The sequence below is a fragment of the Catharus ustulatus genome, chromosome 22, assembly GCF_009819885.2.
Source record: "Catharus ustulatus isolate bCatUst1 chromosome 22, bCatUst1.pri.v2, whole genome shotgun sequence".
NCBI lineage: Eukaryota > Metazoa > Chordata > Aves > Passeriformes > Turdidae > Catharus > Catharus ustulatus.
In genome coordinates, this window is record NC_046242.1 from 891,998 (window position 1) to 912,420 (window position 20,423).

General features: G+C 51.7%; 1 protein-coding gene across 3 annotated transcripts; it reads left to right on the forward strand.

Moving 5' to 3' along the window:
- The first annotated feature begins 1,684 nt into the window (after positions 1-1,684).
- AKAP1 (A-kinase anchoring protein 1) lies at positions 1,685-20,032 on the forward strand. Of its 3 annotated transcripts, XM_033078410.1 has the most exons (12): positions 1,719-1,770; positions 7,642-8,043; positions 11,125-12,724; positions 14,006-14,139; positions 14,638-14,764; positions 15,012-15,142; positions 15,224-15,401; positions 16,079-16,229; positions 16,875-16,942; positions 17,841-17,914; positions 18,292-18,357; positions 18,492-20,032. In XM_033078410.1, exons 3-12 carry the CDS (start codon positions 11,149-11,151, stop codon positions 18,549-18,551), a joined length of 2,565 nt encoding a protein of 854 aa, XP_032934301.1. In that variant the 5' UTR covers positions 1,719-1,770; positions 7,642-8,043; positions 11,125-11,148; the 3' UTR covers positions 18,552-20,032. The 3 variants fall into 3 exon arrangements, with proteins under 3 accessions (XP_032934300.1, XP_032934301.1, XP_032934302.1); XM_033078409.1 differs by lacking the exon at positions 7,642-8,043 and having other exon boundaries at positions 1,685-1,770; XM_033078411.2 differs by lacking the exons at positions 1,719-1,770; positions 7,642-8,043 and adding an exon at positions 10,454-10,524.
- Positions 20,033-20,423: the final 391 nt, after the last annotated feature.

The window sequence follows — 20,423 nt, forward strand, 5'->3', positions numbered from 1 at the left end:
CATTACCTGGTGCAGAGGCAGCAGAGCTCTGGAGCAGCAGTGGCTCTGCAGGATGAGCCCAGGGTACTGCAAAGGGAGGAGGCTGATGGAGGGTGGCTGCCACACCAACAGGAAGCTTTCAAGGAGGGAGGAGGATTGAAGTGCTTCCCTGCACTGCCCAGACACCACTGGATACCCCAGTATGCTCTGGTGTGTAACTCACCCTAGCTCAGCTCCTGCCCCAAAGCATGAACCACCTCTCCCTGGTCTGCTGCTCCAGTTTCAGAAGATGAAAAAGCAGCTGAGCTGGGAAACCCTGAGCCACCTGTGCCCACCAAGACAGATGCAGTGACCAACAGAGCAGTCTCCTCAGCAGCCCTGAAGCAGCACAGCATCTGCCTGGCTGCACGGGAGGGAGCAGCACCCACCTGGCTCCTGCCACTCCACACAGCCCTGCTGCATTATTTGGAGAGGACACATCGCTCCCAAACAACGCTTCCCACGCAGACCCAGGGTGGATGCCAAACTCCTCTGGGTGTCACAGTAACACACAATTCCCAGCGATGCCCCACAAAGGTCAGCATAGACTCTTACCAAGGCCTGGCTGCTGCTTGGCTGCTCCTGCCACAGCCTGGAGCCTTTTCCTCTCTCACCAGGCTCCTCTGGAAACTCCCAACCCTCTTAGAAGGGCATCGATGATTTCCCAGTCTCCTCCGAGTGCCTTGGGCAGAGCTGTCCTGGACTCAGCTGTCACAGCGTGGCCCTGCCAGCACTGACCAGCCACGCTCCCCTGCTGTGCATCCCCCAAAGCTCAGAGCTGCCTTGGGACAGAGAAATCATTTACACACTGTGTCTTCTGCAAGGATGCCAAAAGCCCTGAGGGGAAATGTCACAAGGCTTACACAATAACATGACAAGTCTCTATTAATTCCAACTTGGTGCTGCCGCAGCTGAGCAATAACTTTGCCTGAACACAGATTTGCATTTCTCATTCTAGTTCAGCCGTACAGTTCCAATCCATCGCTGTAGCTTCTGGCTAATATTTGCTCACTACTGTGTCACCACCAGCCAAACGTTTGTGTAAAGCTGTCTAAAGCTCAGATTCACCTGCCTGCTGTGTGGCTGTGGTAGCAGGCAGTGAGGTGCTCTGGGCCCGGGGCCGAACCCTTTGGGTCCAGCAGAACACAGCGCCGGGCAGGAGCAGGGTGCTGTGGTAGGTTGAGCAGCAGTGACAGAAGTCGTTCCCAGCGATTTGTGGAGGTGCCCAAGGCCAACCGGGGCGCCCCGCAGAAACCCCGGGGCCAGACAGGGAGCGGAGCTACGGGGACCCGCGGGAAACAAACCCGCATGAGGGCAGCGGCCTGGAGGGGCGCGGGAGTGGGCCGGGTTGGGCCTTGGGGGCCCCACAGGGCCTGTGTGCACCCGTCCTGTGACTGCTGCGGGAACGATCCCGGCCCAGAACGATCCCGGGAACGATCCCGGGAATGATCCCGGCCGGGCCCGGTCCAGAACGACCGCGGGAACGATCCCGGCCCCGAGCGCTCCCGGCGCCGCCGCGGCTCCGCTCCCTCAGGGCGTGGGGCGGGACCGCGCGCGCGCGGGGGTCTCGCGGGACGCGAGGGTCTCGCGAGAGGGGCGGGGCTCTCGCGAGAGAGGCGTGGCGGGCGGGCGGGGTCGCTGCATGTCCGAGCCGGGCGGCCCGGCCGGGGCACGTGGGGCGGCACCGGCACCGCTCCGGACCGGGCCCGTCACCGCCACCGCTCCGGGCTCCACCGCCGTGCCGGAACACCCGTAAGTACCGCGCCGGGCCGCTGCCCGCGCGCCGGCGGAGCGGCGGGGCCCGCGGCTGTCAGCGGCGGCGCTGCGGGGCGCGCTGAGGGTGCTGCCCGGCCGTGCCGCCCCCGGCCCGCGTGCGGCCGTGGCGGGAGCGCTCCCGCGCCGCCCAAGGTCAGCGCTCCGGCCCCGGGGCCGCGGGCCGGCCGTGCCCTAGCCGTGCGTGTCGGGCTGCGGCCGGGCCGGGCTGGGCCCTGCGGTGCAGCCGCGTGTTCCGCTCGCGGTGTCCGGCTCGGTGCGGCCGGGTCGGTTCTGAGGGAGCCGCGGCCGCCTGGCGTGAGGGCGGGAGATGGCACGGGCGGTGCAGACCCGCGGTGAAGATTAAGGCACCTTGTGCTGTCTGCTCTGTGTCTGGTCTGGCGAGCCTTGCCTGTGTTATGGTAATGGGCCGTAAAAACTGTTATTAGCAAAACTTTTAATGTGCCGTAGTGACTCCTTTTGTTTGTAAGCCAGCACGGAATACAGGCAGGAGCAAAGGAATTAAATTATATTGCTACTGAGGAAGTGATGTTGTAGCCTTGCTTTCCTGGGAGAACTCTTGTTTGCTCTTTTTCTTCTTGCCCCTTATTGGAGCAAGGCCGATCTGAGTTACTGCTGTTGCAGAAATGGGCAGTTTGGTCTGTGCCCGGCCGAGTTCTTCACCGCAGTCCTGTAATTGCACGAGGCAGTGCCCACAGAACGGACAGGCATCTCAGCAAGAGCATCCTCTTCGTGGATGTTATCCATAATAGCAGGGAACGGCACCAAGAGCTGCATTTGGCTGCAGCCTGTCTCTTGGGATAAGCCGGGCTGTGGGACGGCAGAAATCGCGCCTTCCTCTGTTTCCAGGGCTGTGCTGCACCTGCCGAGCGTTATCGGGCGCTGTGGACTTTGTCTCAGGTGAGAGGAAGTGCTGCTGTGCCTTTGCTGTGTGCCGCTGTGAATGATCTACCGAGCAGGGCAGAGCACGTGGAGTGTGCAGTGCAGCTCCTGGACAGGAGCTCTGCTCAGCAGCGCTTGGGCCAGAGCTGGCAGAGCAGCTGGACGGAGCTTGCTGTGCTGGGATCAGTGTGTGAGCCCGTTCAGGTCACTTAACCTCCTCGTTCTTTAAGGAGCTGCTGGTGTAAGGGGTGAAGGAGTGTGCAGGCTCCTGCTGTACCTGTCATCTAGGGATGCTCACCTGTGGTTCTGGAAAAGGGCAGCACAGCCTCGTTGTGTATCATTCTCAATTCCCTACTGTGCTTGCACGTGCTGTACAGTACAAATGACAACTCGAGTAAGGGAGAAGGAGGGAGAAGCCTGTAGAGCCTGAGCAGTGCTTGAAGTAGGATAGTACCCACTGGAATCCATTCATGCATCGATTCCCATCCTGGTCTTGCCCACCTGACAGTCCCTCAGCTTAAGTGTTCCATTGAGCTCTTGAAGGACTCTTGAAGCTCTCAGGGGGTTTATGCACATCAGTCTCTCACCACAATTGAAGCAGTGTCTTCTGCAACAGGCTGTTTGCTCTCAGACTCGAAACTAATGATCTGTTGGGGCTGCAGGGTCGGTGTGGATGGCACTGCAGGAGCTCAGTTGTTGTGTGTTAGTAGCTGTTCTGTACTTGGGAGTGCTCTCCTTATTCACCCTTGGTTTAGAAACCTGTCCTAGGAACCGGATTTCTTCTTAAAGAACACTGGAGATACTTTGGGATACTAATACTGAAAATTATGAACTGCCAGAAAGCTTTGGCTTTAACCTAGACACTCCACAATGCCTGAGGGAGGGATTAGAGTTCCCTCACTACCAGGGTGTGAGGTGGCAGGAGCTGCAGCTCAGATCCACCACGGTTTCCCTGTTCCTGGAGGTGCAGATTGCCTGTGGAGTTAACTGTGACAGGAGTTTGCTGCAGGAGTGCAGCCAAAGCTCTCAGAGCCAGCAGCAGTTTGATTTGTGATGGCTGAGACTCTCTCTTCACTTTGAAAACATTGCAGGCTGGCTGCAGGGGGATTGGAGAGCAAGTGCACTTCTGCAGGAGCAGTTATCTGAAGAGCATAATGCTTTTAAAGCAACATAGCCCACTTATCTGTGCCTCTCATCCTTCTCGTGCACTTAACTGATGTGAAAAAATGATTTAAGGTATTTCTGGCGTCCAGGGAGCCTGTAACAGGATTGGGGCTGGTATCCCAGTTGCCCCTAGCAACATCTAGAGCTAATAAAAAGCATTAATTGCAGCATTAATTACTTATAATTGTTTCATGTTTCAGATCTAATGATTAGCGTTTTTAAAATCCTGATTTCTAACTACTGTGTTTCTGTGGAGCTCTTGATGCAAATGGCTGGTTAGACTTCATGAAGTGGTGATTAACTTTAGGCAGCCATGCTCAGATATTCAGGAAAAGCTATTTTATTCAGCAGGTGTTTAATATTTCCTGGAAATTGAAGCTGTTGCATTTGTTTCTCATGGGGATTTGCTAGAAGGGGAGATACTTGTATGTCCCCAACTTCTTTTTCAAATGTTCCATCTTCAGCTGGTTCACTGTACATTTTTTTATTGTCCACTATGTGGATTCTGGTCCTGCATTTTATCAGCTGACTGGATTTTTGGGTCCTGTGCATTACTGCTAGCAGAGATGAATGTGTCATAAAAGGTCATTTAAAATCATTCTTGAGCAAACAAATCACTGCTGCAGACCTGTCCTGGTCGGGGTTGCCTTTGACCTCTGCTGCCACCTGGCACTGAGGATGAAAACTTGCCATGTGCTGTGGCTGGTGTTTGACTCTGGGTATAAATAGCAGCAGCTCCTGGCAAAAGTTCATGATTTTCATGTGCCTCTGGTATCAGGGGCCTTAGCTTTGCTTGGGGATGAACCTGGGAATTGGGAGCTTTGTCTGGGACAAGGATTGCAATGTGTATCTCCATAAATCTCAGGGCTCTGACCCTGTGCTTTCCTGTTCCTTAAAGAGGAACCTCTTTTGTTATGAGCTTGGGCTTGTATTTGGTTTCTTGTTCAAATGCAGGCTAAGGAAGAATTCCTTGGTGTTCAGGGGTGCAGGAAAAATTGGCACATCCCTTCCCTTAAGTATTTCAAGTTGAGGATGGGCTCCCATCTCTCCAGATGGAATACCTGTCTTCCATTCCTTGTGTTTCCTCCAGCTCCATGTGGCTGTAGGAAGGTCACTTGAGCTGTGTCCTGGCTTTGCCTTTCAAGCAAAGCTGAGGAGAGGAGCAGCCTGTGTTCTGTGTGTGAGAGGTGCTGGAGTGCTTTGGGCAGGTGCTGGGGTGGTGGGGATCACAGTGATGTGATCTCTGCTCAGGTTGGAGGGTGCTGTGCCCCTCCTCATAGCCCTTGTTCGTGCACACAAGTGTCTTCACCATGAGTGACTCTCAGAGAAGCCTTTGCTCTTCCCTCCCAGCACAGGCTCACTGATTTTTCCTGCCCTCCCTCTCTGAGTGCTTCTACAATTTCTCCCCAAGCCGAGCCTTGGCCATGAGGCTTCCAACCAGACTCCAGTGCTTTTTGCTTTTTTGCCTAGTCCAGCTCTTGTTTTGGGAAGCTGTTTGTCAAGGTCTCTGGCTGCAAACATCCCGTGAGCAGAGCTGCTGCTGCTCCCCAGATACCTGGGAGCTGTTTGGTCTTTGCTGCTCTGGGCTCCTGGCTCCTGCAGCCCTATCAGTGTGTTTGCTGTAAATCTCCCCGCTCTCCTTGAAAATTCTCCTTTGTTTTTTGTCTCCTGTGCAGAGTATATTGTAAGCCCTTGGTTAGTTTAGTCTGTGTTTGTGGAAATTGATAGAGATGCCAGGCATCTGACTCAGGTGGCTGCATTTCAATTTTCATTTTAAGCTGTACATTTAGTGGCCACTCCACTGTGTTACCCACAGTGAGGGCTGCACTGGTTTCCTTATGTAGAAGCAAACACAACAGGCTGAATATTGGATGTGTTTATTCTGACATTCTTTTCTCCAGCCTGAGTGAAAATGCAGAAAGAATGAAAGATGATAAAACTTTTCCCAAATCCAGACTTTTGTAATGTGTTGACAGGTTTTAAAGGTAATAACATCTGCTTTGCCTGAACTGTGGGGGTACAGGTAAAGTGGTGCAGAACCAGGTTTTGAAGTTTTGCTGAAGTATCTGAAAGACTTTCCTGGGAAAGTGGAGAAAAAGCTCCCTTGCCTCCCTCTGCATGGAGGATTCTCAAGGAGACAGTAACTTGGGTGAGGAAACCATAAATAATGAAACAACTGGAGCAGGGAGGTAATAAGATATCAAGAGCAGTACAGAGCTGGATAACCTGATAGGGTTCATGTTAATTACAAACTGTTCATTACTGCAAAGCAGGAGCACTCAAGGCCCTGCCTGAGTCCAGGAGAGCACTGCTGAGGGTTGCTTGGGAATTGGTGTTTGTGTCCCTTTGAACTTGATAATTTCCAAAACATCTGTTAAAACCTACCCATTGGCCAAGCTGATGCCTTTATTGTAAAGCTCTGAGTGTGGAAATAAATAGGAACAGTTCTGAGTCCTGCATTGGTCCAGAGGCTGCTGTGGGAGCTGTGCTGGGCCAGGGCTGGGCTACTGAGTGGGAGAAAACACAGAACCAACAACCAGTGTGGCAACTCCAGCTGTGACGGGGGACTGGGCTCTTGGAGGAGCAGCACTGATGCTGGTTACACTGAAAGCAGTTCTTATCTCAGAGATAAAAGACAGCCTGGTGTTAGTGGTGTTTCTTGTTCCAGAGCACTAGTTTAATTCTACATCAACCAGCTTTTTCAGCCTTTTATTTAAGTCACAATTTATCCTTTTGCAAATAGGAGACTGCTGGTTCTTAAATACTCTGAGGTTGTGGAGTGGCTTCACTGATGTTTTCATTCAGAGAGGAGCCTGTTTCTGGGGCTCATAGCCCATGTTCACTGGGCTGTGGAAAGGTGGTGCTGCTTAAGGGGTATCTCTTGCTGTTCTAGTCTTTCAGTGCTACTGTTTGAAGCAGAAATTACTGCACAGCACTTGCCTTTAATTAGTTAAGTACAGGGAGACTTCCCTGTTGGCTTCTGTTAAAGTAAGTGCCACCCAGTTTGAGATCTTGCTGGCCTGGCTCCTGCCTGTCTCTGGGTGCTGGAGCTCTGAGTCACACAGTCTGAGCTCTGGGTGCTGCTGGCTTTGAGGGGTACTCCAGGCTGGCCAGGGAGAGGACTGGGCAGGCTGTGCAGTCTGGTGACACCCTGGTGATCCAGAGTGTGTGATGCAAGGGCTGGCAGGCTTCTGTGGCTTCACAGCTCCCTCCTGTGAACTCAGCCCCAGGGCTGCTGCTGACCTGCATGGGAGAAAACCCCCTGTGCTCTGCAGCTGGAACAGCTGGAGCACGTGCTGCAGCAGGACCTGGCAGGAGATTCCCTCCTTGTGGATGTTCTGCCTCCTTCATCTCCTCCAAAGCACAGGGAAGCTGCAGTTAGATGATGCAGTGCCACGTGCCACTTCAGCTTTCGATGAAAATACGCCTCATGCCAAGGGTGGGTTATGTAAGTCCTCGCTTCTGTTTCAGTGCAGCAATTTTTCTTATTTTAATCTTAACAGTAGGGCCTCCAGTTCCTTAGGTTTTTGTTAACTCCTGTTCCTATGCCTCCTATAAGGCAGAGCATGTGCTACCAGTTATTTTTAGCATGGAAAAATTTAAGAGCCCACGTGGCCCCATTTAGTTTGAACCATGCCAGCCTGTCCAGTTCTCTTTCACCCAGATAGTATTTATTTCCCAACTGCTGCTTCACTAACTACAGGGTTTGTCAGGAGGCATCCTGGCCTTGCTGTTGAAGCTGCATTTCCAATTTGCTCTGTGATCCTTTAGGACGGGCTTTAATTCCAGCCTTGATTTCCACAGCTTTCAGGGTTTGGAAACCTCTCAAGTGCAGGGGCAGAGGGAAGCGGAGGAGCCGGGAGCGGCTGAGGGTCCGTCCCTGCAGAGCATGGGGGCTCAGTCACTTGGGACTCATCCTGGCCTCTCTCCTGGAGGAGACTCGGAGCAGCTCACCTTCAGAACAGACCTCCTTGTGTGTAGAAAACCCTGAGATTCTGAGCAAGTGCTTGCTGAACTCCTCTCAGAGCTGGAGAATGAATTATCTGGCGTCCCTGGGAACCTCGTGCTGCGAACATTTCTGACCTTATAAGGCTGTGAGTGCTCAGGGCTCTGTGTCCTGGCCAGGAGACAAGGTGGCTTAGAACTGCTCTGGGACCCTAATGTAAACGAGCAGAGTAAATTGGCTGCCCTTGGTTTTTTTCTCAGGTAGGTGATGTGTGCATTCTGTCTTGTCTTCATCTCCTTGCTCTTTACCAGCAGTTTCCCATAAATCAAGTCAGGACACAGACTTGGAGAGCTGACCCCTACTTGTCCCCCTGGTGCCTTGATCCCATCCTGGCATGCTGTGGGAATTATTTAGCAGGTTGGAGAAGTCCCATGTCCTGGCTGCAGCTCTCCAGCCCCATGATACAAGGTGTGACATTTAGGCTGGATTCCCGGCGTGCCAGAGGGAAGTGGAAGTGGCTGGTGAGCGCATACAGTGAGTGAGTTCTGCACTATTTTTGGTGCAGCACTCTTGGGAGGGCTGGAGATGCAGTGTTTTCTGGGGGTTCTGGCTCCTGCAGGCTGCTCCTCTCCTGTCCAAAGCCTCTGGAGCTGCTGCGTTTCCCAGCTGGCTCTCCTGCCTGGAGAGGGAGAGCGTGGGGCCTGCTGGGCTGAGCTCCCTCCTGCTTGGCACTGCTTGAGGGCATGTGATTTGACACACTGCCATTTTCTGTCCTGCTGCTGGCAGGAAAATCCCAGGCTTTCTTCCCCCAGCGTGTTGAAGTGATGCCTCGCCACTGCAGTCCTGAGCTGGCTGTCAGACCAGCAGCAGCGAGATGGCTGTGGGACAGGCTGGGAAGTGGCTGTGGGAGCTCTCCTGGGGGGGAAGTGGAGGAGCAGCAGTGTCACAGCCCTTGGGATGGGCAGGTTTGGTCTGCTGTCCTCAGGCATCACACACAGCCAGGCTGTGACCAGCATGGCAAGGTCTCGTGGCAGAGCCTTCCTGCCAGGTCTGTGTAAGGAGATGTTTGTTGGTGTTGAGCTGTTCCCCAGCCAACCCAGCACCCCGGGATGTCTGCTGGCATCTCGTGCAGAGCCACTGCCTTTCAGCCTGCTCTCACTGATGGGAGGATGTGGAATTCCTGTTGAACATGATCCTGGTAGTGATGCAGCCCTGGCTAAAATGATAAATCAAAAACATGAAATCAAATGAGCATTGCAAGGAGCCCTCAGCTAATCCAGCAGTCCAGGTATCTCAGAGGAGTGAAGATCTTTATCCTAAACGATGATAATGTTCAGAATGATTCACAGAACTGTTTTGTCTGCCAGACTTTAGGACAGGCTTGTCCCTCTGGGGCATTCTGCAACTGTCTCCCCGTGCTGCAGAACTGTGTGGGACCATGGTTTGGACAGTTGGTGCAACTTAGTAGGGAATCAGATAATAATAGGGCTGTCTGTTTAATTGGGAATGCATGCTGGGAATGGACTTATGCGAGCTACTGTAATTTGGGTTTGTAGTACGCCTGAGAGACAGCTTGTATGGTAGTTCTGCATTAATTACAACAACTTGGGCACGCAGCAGATGAGCACTCACAGCTCACAATGTGCCATTGTGCTGGGCAGCATAAAGGGGACCCTTTTGTCTTGGGAGTGTACAGGCTTCCCCCTTTCTGTTTGCCAGCTTCCAGGCACAAAACAGCCACGGTGTTGCATAGGTTTGTTGGTTTTTTAATTCCAGGATCCCAGATGTTGCCATTAACAGAGGATTCACCCTCAGCAGTGAGCCCTGCTCCCTGACTCCCAGCCTGCTGGGAGTAACTGGGGTTTAGTTACTTCTTAGTTATTTAGTTTATTTAATCAGATACAAATGTCTGATGAGCACACAAGTCTCCCGTGTAGAACAACATAAATGCCTTATTTGTGATGTACTGGGAATATTGCTGAACTTAAATTGTGTCTGCAGCTGACCTTTCGTTTGGGATTGAACAAGCAATTTTCTAGTCCCTGCCTTTGCTATTCATTCATTCATTTGTGTGTCTCAGTGTCTGGGCCCTGCAGGAAGCAAGGCAGGGTCTGAGCTAGTGTGGGTGAAGTTGTGTGGCTGCTCCTGTGGAATGGAGAATGTGGCTGGAGGAGGTGAGAAATCTTGGGTGAATATGAAATTATCTGAGGCTCTGACACTGGCTTTGAGCCCGAGGGAGGCATGGTTTTGTACCTCAGCTAGAATGTCATCAGCTCCTTGTGGAGACTGTGGCCTGAAGGAGTGTTGCACTGGGAGCTGTGATTGGGGTGTTAGCCCTGATAACAGAAGGGGTTCTTTGGTTGAGACACACTGAGCGTGGGGCCGGCTGCCTTGTTGTCCTATCTTGTCATAGAAATGTTATGTTCCTAAAGAGGAACCAGATAATGCTCTTTTCCAGTGGGTGGCTCCCATTTCTAAGACTTTGCTATCTCCTGAAAACAATCTTTATTTTTGTTGCTTGCTGGCAGGAGTCTTGAGGGCTGTTTGGATTAAAGCCTGTCTGTGTAAGCACCCTCAGACACGTGGTGTTTTGTTTTAATTCCTGTGCAGTGCAAATATAAACCGTAAGTGCTTTGCAGCAAGGCTCTTTGGGATGTGGTAAGAGTTTAGCTTTGCACTCCAGTTGCAGACATTCCTTAAGGAAAAGGAAAGGCATGGCAGCCCTGCCTCGTGTGACCCAGGTGAGGCTGGCTGGTGAAGGAGCACGGCTGGGTGTCCAGGTGGGAAGGTCACAGACCTCGCTGAGGAAAAGGGAGAGCTGTCAGCTTCTGAGTCTGGGGAGTGGCAGTGTAGTGGATTTGGGTGTAGAATAAACTGTGGAGCTGCATTCCTAAGGCTTTGTAGAGGTGTGTGTTGTCAGACTGCAGAGCCCAGGGGAATGGGGTGCTGCCTTTCAGGGGGAGAGCTGGGGAGCCCTGCTGTGTGCCAAGGAATGCTGTGGTCCAGCCGGGCTGTGAGCCCAGCCCCGTGCTGTGGAACCTGCTGTGCTGGAGCCTGCCCTGGGGGCAGGACTGACCTGCACAGGAGGCAGGAGGCAATTAAGTGCAGGGGTGAGGAAGGGTGAAATCACTGAGTGTGATGATGAGACATGTCCAGATATCCCTAGTCTTGGGTAAGGATCTTGTTCTGTGGCGTGCTGGCAGAGCAGAGATGTGAATTTCTGGAGCAGCTGGAAAACAAGCCTGACCATGCTAATAGCAATACCTCAAGGCACTTATGGGACCTCAGCCTTCCTGTCACCTTCCCTGGGACTATTGTAACGTGATTTCTGTTTCTCCTAGGTGTAACTGCTGAGGCTCTGTAAGATGGCTCTACGCTTCCGCAATTTTGTCCCCTATGCCATTCCTGGAGTGCTGGCACTTCTTGGCTGCTGGTGGATCTATTCCTGGAGAAAAAAGCACTCGGGCTATTGCAACCAACAGGCAATAGCCATTGAAAGGGAGAAGCAGGAAGCAGTCTCAGAGAGTGATGGCCGTGCCAGGGTGGGAGCATGTGTTCCTCGCAGACTGCCTCTTGTGCCGGAGGAGCAGTGCCTGGAGAAGCCAGCCCCGACCTCCCCGACGACGCCCTCTCCCCTGCGCCCAGCTCTCGAGAGGCCGGATCTGCCCCGGGACCTCCCCGAGCTGTCGGCAGCGACAGCCGGGCCCTGCCCCTGCGAGGACGACAGTGAAAAGCTGGAATCGATAGGATCTCGAGAGGGGAGCGCCGTCCCTGCTCGTGCCTCGCTCCCTCTGCTCTCCGAGAGCGCGGAGCGTGACCATGGAGTGCTGAGCCACGCGCTGGGGCAAGGCTCAGGGGCACAGCAAGGCCAGCAGCCACCCCTGGCACGGGAGACTCTGCGAGTCAGGGAGGACATCAGCAGCACAGAGCAGTCGGATGAGTCTTCCTTTAAGCCCCCCAAGGAAAAGCAGATGCCAGGAATGGTGCAGTCAGATGCTGGCTCTGTGACAGCCTGTTGCTTGGGATTGGAGAAAGAAGCCAGTGCCCCAGAAGCCTTTCTCAATGAAGCTGAAGTTGTATCAGGTCACGAGGATTCTGCAGTGAGTGTGTTACCAGGGAGTTCAGAGTCTGCCTGTCCAAAGCAGTCCAGGGAGGAAGAGATGTCCGAGTCAATCACTGATGCTATACCAGGGTGTCAGAAGGACATTCAGCCAAAAGGAGATGAGTTGGAAAGAGAGAAGACTGGAGGAGTGAGTTTGGACAAGGAAGTTGAGAAAATTGAGCAAGTAGCAATACAGATAATTTCCAAGGTCATTTTGGCAGCAACTGAGGAAGTGCTGTCGGGTTCTGCAGGCGATGCATCCCCTTGGCTCTGCCAGGCCACTGCCAGCCGAGCTGAGGCTCCTCTGGGGGTGGAGAGTGTTGCTGCCTCTGGTCAGGTGCTCATGGAGGGAGCCTCAGCAGCTGATGAGAGCAGGGCAGAGGAGCAGGGTCAGGGTGTGACAGATTGTTCATCACATGGCTGTTGGGCCAGCCCTGCTCAGGGGAGCACAGAGGACTGTGGGGTGAAGAGCCAGGTGTGCAGGGAGTCCCCAGGAGTTGATCGGACTCATGTGGAGAACTCTCTGGAAAAGTCACCTTTAGCCATGGAGGACTCGGGGTATGGCACACACACACCTGGAGGGGAGACGAGTGTGGAGGAGCCCCTGCAGAGCACGGTGCTGTCTGTCACATCAGAGCAGCACTCGGACTCACTGGACACATCCTCAGCCCCAGACACTTGTGCTGAGCAGGGCTTGGTACCAGCAGAGGCCCCCTGTGCTCCAGGGCTGCCCGAGGGCAGCACAGTGCCCTACAGCAACGGGATCCTGAGAGAGGACGGGCCAGAGCCGAGTCAGGAGTGCAGCAGTGCGCCAGGCACGGATGGAGATCACTCTGAAGGTAAGGGATGGAGAATCCTCCTCCAAAAAGTGCAGTGAGCAGGCATTGCTGGGGAGCAGCTTGCAGGTGTGAGACCTCATAGCAGTGGTTTCTGGTGACCCCTAGGAACCCCTGGGTGCTTCCCCCTGTTTATGGGCTGCTGCTGACAGGAGGGTGAGGCAGGTTCTGAGGTGCTGCTGGAGGAGCCAGAGCAGAGCTCTGATGAGCTGTGAGAAGATCAGCTGGTTACACAGAATTACCCTGAAGCCTTTTTGTTCAGAGGGGCAGGTACATGCCAAGAAATCCCAACAGGGAGCGATATTCATGGAGTTCCCCCATCTGTCCATGCTGCTTTTTCCTTGTAGATGCTGGATGATGTGTGCCTGGCACAGTACATGCAAAGCTGTCTGAGCAAACATTAGCCTGTGTGACCTTGGGGATGGATGTTAAAATCCTTTGTAGGACCCTGTGGTGCCAACAGCCCTTAATGGCAGGGGATGTCTCCTGTAATTGCTACAAAGCAGTTGGAGCACTGTTCATGTCAAGGCATGGGGGTTGAGTTTGCCAGCAATAAAGGACTGAACCCAGAATGTTTTCACTGGTGAAGTAACCCCAGGAGGAGAATGGCATTGCCTTGTTGTGAGTGCTGGTGTTACAGGAAGTGCAGGAGTTGTGGAGCCTGGTGACACTGAGACACTGAGGGTGGGGAGAGGGGAACACAGCAGGTAAAGCTGATAAGGTGACAGTGTTGGACAACAGCACAGGCACCCAGCTGGCCCTCATGTCCAGGCTGTGAGTCTTAAATCTTCCCTTTGCCTGCAAAGCCAATGCCAGCAGCTGCACCCTTGGCCTTTCTCAGCCTCTGTGCTGTGTTACCCATTAAGATGTGGCAAATGTGAAGCAGCTGTTGGGTTCATTTTTCTCTTTGGTCTCTCACCAAAGCTCTGAATACTTGCAAGCAAGTGGAGATCTTCATGCTTCTGCTTCTTAAGGGGGATGAAGGACCAAGCTCATGTGACAGTGGCTGTATCTGAGATCTGGTCAGGAGGAGCTGTTGGAGTTTGTCCTTTTCCCAAGTAGAAATGTCCCTGGTATCAGCTGATGGTTTGGGACCAAAATACACTTCAGCTCTTGCACCTTGTTTCTTCAAACACAGGGCAAATTTGGGCAAAAGGCAGCCCCCCTAGCACACCTCCCAGTGGGCACACCTGGCACTGGGGTCACTCTCCAGCCCTTCCCTTTGGGGTGGGAGTGTAAGTGTGGGTCTTGGGGGCTGTCTGAATGCTTGTGCCTGTCTTGTAGGTTCAGATGTAAATAGTGTGGATTTTGTGGACAGTGGCAGTGCCATGAGGAAGACGGTGGCTCGCCAGAACGCGAAGCTGGAAGGAGGATCCAGCAAGCCAGACTTCGTTATCTGGGAAATCGAGGTCCCAAAGGTAACCAGCAGCTGGCCTGCTCACCATCCTGCCCTACACAGCCTCCTCCTGGTGTGGTGCTGCCTCTGTGCCATCCCAGGGAGATCAGCAGCAAGTCCAGGAGCACTGGAGCGTTCTGCTCCCGTTAGGACTCGCAGGAGTGAAGAGCCAGTGCACAGCTGTAAACAAGCAGCACTCCAGGGTACACCCAGGGGAATGGTGCTTGCTGAATTTGTTATTCCCCATATCTTCCATCCAGTGAGAGTCCAGTGCTTTGAAAGCATCCAGGAGGCTTTGAGGGTACACAGGTATTAAGAGCAGGGGAGTGTCAAAATGATCTGTGCTTACTGATCTGAACTGATCCCAGACCAGCTGAACTCTGTGCTGGTCCAGCACTGCCTTGTATTTATCCTGCCTGTGATAGAGGAGCTGAGAATGTGGGTGATGTAAGCCAGAGAGCAGGGATGTTTGATCTGCATTTCTCTTCCTGACTGTTGCTCTCTTGTCCCTTTCCTGAAGGAATTAGTTGGCCGCTTGATTGGCAAACAGGGGAGGTTTATGAGCTACCTGAGGCAAGCGTCTGGTGCCAAAATTTATGTCTCAACACTACCTTATTTCCGTGACTCCCAAGTCTGTCACATCGAAGGTGAGTGGAATGTCTCTCTATTCATGGCCTAATGTGTATCTTGGGGGACTTAACTAGATGAGCAAGGAATTTAAATGGATTTAGTGACTTCTGAGTTTTTTTCAAAACTCCTTTGGGCAACCTGTTAGAACTTACACTGCTGAGGTAGTGCAGGAGGATCCTGGCAGTTGTATTTCTTCAAGTGAGGACTGGAGGTGTCCTCAGCATGTCCACACTGCAGACTTCCCATGGGATTTTTGTCTTGCAGGGACCTCTCATCAAGTAGAGAAAGTTCTGAGCCTGATTGGCAAGAAGTTCAAAGAGCTGTGTCTCACCAACATCTACACCCTCCCTCCGCCGATGCCGCTGCCACTTCACTCCCTGCTCGTATCTGCCTGGGTGAGTCCTGGCTCTGGCTGTGCTGGGGCTGCAGCTTGCATTGCCAGGAACACTCATGACACTTTTTCCTCCCCATGGCAGCTGTTCCTCCCCGATGGAGTCACTGTGGAGGTGGTGGTGGCACACCAGGTGGATGCAGGGCACATGTTCCTGCAGCAGCACACGCACCCCACGTTCCACGTGCTGCGCAGCCTTGACCAGCAGATGTTTGCCTGCTACTCTCAGCCTGAAATTCCAACCCTGCCCACTCCAGTAGAAGGCAAGTCATGGATGCTCACACATTGTTCTGTTGAGAAAGTTCTGGGCTCCTGTGCAAACCTGCTGTCCCAGAGTCAGGCATGAGAAGTTCCCAGTGGATGAGGATGTGATGGCTCATGTGTCATCTCATCTTCAAGCTGCTGCCAGAGTGCAGATGTTGCTCTGCTCTCCCTTACCCTGCTCATCCCTGGAGTACCTCCTGAGCCACGCAGCTGCATGTTGAAATTCAGAGTGAGATCAAGCCTGTCTCAGATTATTTCCAATCAACCTGGCATCTGGGGTATTTCTGCTGACAAAGTGTGGAGCTGTTCCCACACCTTCATAGTGTCACTGTGTCTGTCACCATGTCTGCACCTGGTGTAAAGGGTACATCACATGGGAAGGGGTTGTGTATTCCTTTGTGCACACAGACCTTGCTGGTACTGCCCAAAGGCTGGAAGGGAGCTGGGTACCTGGGCAGGGCAGACAGAGCTGAGAGTAAAACCCACCAGTCCTGTGTCTCAGCTGCAGGCCTGGTGTGCTGGGGCTGGGGGGGGTGTTGGAGGAAGATGCAAACAGCCTAAGAAATGCTGTTGGTTCTCCATAGGTAACTGAGCAGCACTGCTTGTGCCTGAAGTGCTGATTTTTGGAAATGCACTTACCCTGAGCCTTTCTTCTCCGTGCTCTGGTGTTTTGCAGTTGGTATTATCTGTGCAGCTCCAGGCCTGGATGGGGCATGGCTCCGGGCTCAAGTCATCAGCTACTTTGAGGAGACCGATGAGGTGGAGCTCAAATACGTGGACTATGGAGGATATGATAAAGTGAAGGTTGACACACTCAGGCAAATCAGGTCTGTAGATCCTCTCCCAAGACCTGAGGCCATGTCTGCCTCAAATCCTAATCAGAGGACTCTGTGCAGTTTGAGTTCTTAAAGGTTTTTCCCCAGCTGAAATGGAAATGGTGGAAAGGTGCAGCTCAGCAATGAGTGTGGGTTCCTAGGAGCACAGCAAGCTCCTGCAAGGCTTCTTTGGAGGGAGGGGAGAGGAAATGGCAGCTTCTGCCACTTCAGTGTGGAGGCTGAGGGAAAGGATGCCTTCAGGAGGCCTTGAAGTGTAAGTGATTGATGAGCCAGGAATAAGCTCCTGATTTTCGATGCTCCAGCCCCACTGTCTGGGACAGCTGTGTTGAATCAGGGATTTCTTACACAAGCCCATTAAATATTTGATTGTGCCCTAGAGCTGGGAGACAGGCAGCACAGCCTCCCTGATGGAGGTGGGTTTTGCTTAGAGCCTGATCCAGCTTGGCATGTTAATCAGACAATTTATTGCTGCTCTTAGAGTGCTGGGAGAATTGTCTGATTTTTATTTTTTTTTGTTTGACTGTCATTAATTTAAAACTGAATTCCTCTAAGAGCAATTTGATTAATCAATGTCACATTGAGGAATGTAGGAGTGATTTAAAGCCCTGTTCTTACTCTGATCCTCTTTTCTTTAAGGTCTGATTTTTTAACACTACCTTTCCAAGGAGCAGAAGTTTTACTTGACAATGTGGTGCCACTTCCAGGTAAGGGAGCTCTTGATGTGCTGTTGGCCCTTCTCCTGCAGGTTTCCATGGATGCCAGATGTGTCCAAGCCATGATTCTGTCTAAACCTTCTACCTCCTATTGCCAGTGCAGCCTCTGATGTGACAAGAGGAAGGATTGGAAAAACTGTATTGTATTCTTCTAAATATGCTAGCATGGCATAACCTGTCAGAATGCAAGGGAACGATGATAAATGTCCAGGCTTATTCCTGCTTGGAGTGGAGAATGAATTACTGTCCTAAGCAGCAAGCTGGCAGGACTGGCAGGGTGTTAGGTGCAGTAGCTGTAACTGCTCTAATTCTTCTGTCACAGAGCTGCTGTAAATGCAAACTTAGTTTTTAATCTGCAGACAAATACCTGACGTTTCCTGAAAGGACTGATTTGTAAAGTTCTGTGTTCAAACACCAAGCAAGTGCCTGCAAGCACTAGGAGAATGTCAGTCACTGCCTAGGAGCACTTTGGTTTGCTTTTTTTGTCCTTGTTTCTGCTCAGGTGCTGGGCACCTGTGGTACAGTCACTTTGGGTTCCCAGTGCCAGGAGTGCCCTCTGTACAGGATCAGCAAAGCCCTGAGGGACCTGAGCTTAGTTTGAGGGTCAAAACACCAATGGCAGCTCCAAGGTGCTGCAGAAATGTACTTTGCTGGTTTGGAAACCTCCTGATTGATCAGCTGCTCGTGTTCACTCAGTCATGGCTGGTGGCTGTAGGGAGCTCCTTGCCCTTCCCCTGCAGAGCCAGCAGCTCCAGGCATGGGATCAGCTGGCCATGAGGCTTCTCTGGCCAGTGCCTGCAGGAGGACAGAGGATTTTAGCTCAGTAGTTCTTTGTGGCTTGTGAAGTCTGTGAGAGACCTGGTTTGTTTTCTCTGCTCTCCTCCCACAGATGAGGATCACTTTTCCCCGGAGGCCGACGCCGCTGTCAGTGAGATGACCAGAGGTGCTGTCCTCGTGGCACAGGTACAGAACATGTCTGGAGCTTGCTGCTGATGGCACTGCTGGTGTCCTCTGCACTCTGTGTCACATGAAACACAAGGCCAGAGCCTGTCAGCCTGGCTCCTGGGAAATCCTGGGGCTGGGAACTTCCATCTGCTTGGGGCTGGGAAGGGATGAGTATTCCCTCTTGTTTCTGATGCAGGCAGGGGTCAGGGAACCTGGATGGGTTCACAGAGCACAACAGGGCCTGGGTGATGTCCCAGAGACTTCTGCAGGCAGCTCCTGCTCTCAGTTCAGGGGTGCTCACCTCTTCCCAAGTGCTTCTGCTAGTGGCTGTAGCTGGCCATGTGAGGGAATTGGGACCAGAATTGCTGCACACTGACATTTTCCTGTGTTTCCAGGTCACAAATTATGACAGTGTCACAGGGCTGCCTCTGATACAGCTGTGGAACTTGATGGGAGATGAGGTGGGTATATTGATGTATATACTGAAAGCACCTTAATCATCTTTTATTGTTGATTAGGAACTTGCAGAACCCGTGTTTGTTGCTGTGGCTTGTTCACTTATCTGCTCTTTGGGTTTTTTTCCCCCTCCCTTTAGGTGGTGTCAATAAACAGGACTCTGGTGGAAAGAGGGTTTGCTCGGTGGCTCGACTACTAGATGCCTTGACAACTCTTTCTGCAGAGAAAAAACAAAAGACAAAATCTTGTTTTGCACTGTTACAATTCGGTTTGGCAACTTCCCCCGAGGAGCCCCGTTCACACCTGCCTGCGGAGTTTTGTGGTCCATTGAAACACGTTTTACTCAACTGTTACCATTTCACTAGAACAGATACCTCATCTCCTGAGAGGGGGTGTTCAAAGCCATAATGACAGATACTGTAGCTTTAAAGCAAAAAAAAGTCCTCCCTGACCTCTGCTCAAATTTTAAATGGGAAAAAATCTAAAAGCCTTGGGGGGGTAAGCACGCCTTGGTTCCGGCTGTGTCGTGCCCCACGAACTCGGTGTCTGCTTTTCCCAAAACTTACATCGGTTGTCCTCTTTTTAACAGGCCCTGCCTACGAAATTAATGAATGTTATTAAGGAATTTAATGTTCAGTTATGGATTTTTCTGTATTGTGCCAGTAACCTGCACAAACAGCATCCATCTTGTGTCTTCCTTGCGCCAGGAGGTGGAGGAGTTGCGTTCCCGTGTCTCACTGCAATCATGGATTTTAGGCTTGATCTGCTCTCCCTGCAGGGGCTTGGAGTGCAGGATGTTACCACTACAATTTTTGCTCTGAAATGTCGTGTATTTAAAGAAAAGAAACTGCTTGCCAAGCCCAATTGTAGTTTATATTTTTCTAGCCGTGCAAGTCTGTAAATATATATAAAAAAATCATTGTAATATTTTGTACAAGAAAAACACTGGAAACAAAGGGAACTTTACAGAAACTTTTTCACACCAAAATGTCCTATATAGGTAGAACTGGTATGGAGTGCAGTAGGGTAGCCAAATTATTTGGAGCATCTGAATGTTGGGAGTGTTTCAGCTCTGCTGTATGAGGATTAGTGTCCCCTTAGGTTGCTGTCTGGTTGAAATTGTGATCGCTGCATCCTTTGCTCTGTTGCTGTACAGATCTGTTTAAAAAAAAAAAAAAAGTAACAACTTGGCATTACTCTTGCAGTGGTGTTCTCTCTCAATTTTTTTTTGTTGCTCCTTTTTAGATTTCTATTACATATTTAAAATTTTGCTCAAGTAATTTAAGCTGACTTAATGCTCTTAAAGACATGCCCTCTAATTGTATCATTTTAGATATGGATTGAGCTGGGATTTATTGCTGGCAGAGAAGACACTTGCCAGAAATTGTTGATGTAGTCAGTGCTCAGAAGCTGCTTCAGGTGATTCAAGGATGTGCTCACATCCTGTGAGCTGACACAGGGCATCACACATTTGGACCTTTAGTCCAATCCCCTGTGCTGGGGAACGGTTCTGTCCTTTCTTCAGTTCTCTCCTGTGTGGCACTTTGGTTTAATGTTCATGTTTGCAGTAACATCCAAGGAAAACTAAATTGGGTAACTCAGACCTATAAAAAATACATCCTTTTGGAATGTTTCTTTCCATTTCAATTAAAGCTCGAATTTTAAGCCGTCCTAGTGAAACTGTGATGACTTCAGAGCCTTCCTTTCCTGCCTCCACTGGAGCAGCTCCTTGCTCTGCACCCATGGGGTGGATGTGTTGCTGCCTATTGTTCATGGCAAAGTTTGACTCGTCTGAATGTCTGTTTTCCCTTCTTTGATAGGTGTCAAAGTCAGGAATCCACATCAGGGGTGGGGAGCTCTGCCAGTGTCAGCTCTGTGGAAGAACATCCTGTTCCCTGTTTGTGTGGAGAGCTGCCTGGTTTTTAAACTGCAGTGAAATAGAGCATTGCAAGGAGACAGGAACTGGAATAAGGAGGTGTTGGCAGGTAGCAGATATGCAGCTCTTTCTTCTTTAAAATCACAACTCTCAGCCTATACAGGAACATGAATGGTGGGGGGGCTGTTTCAGGTT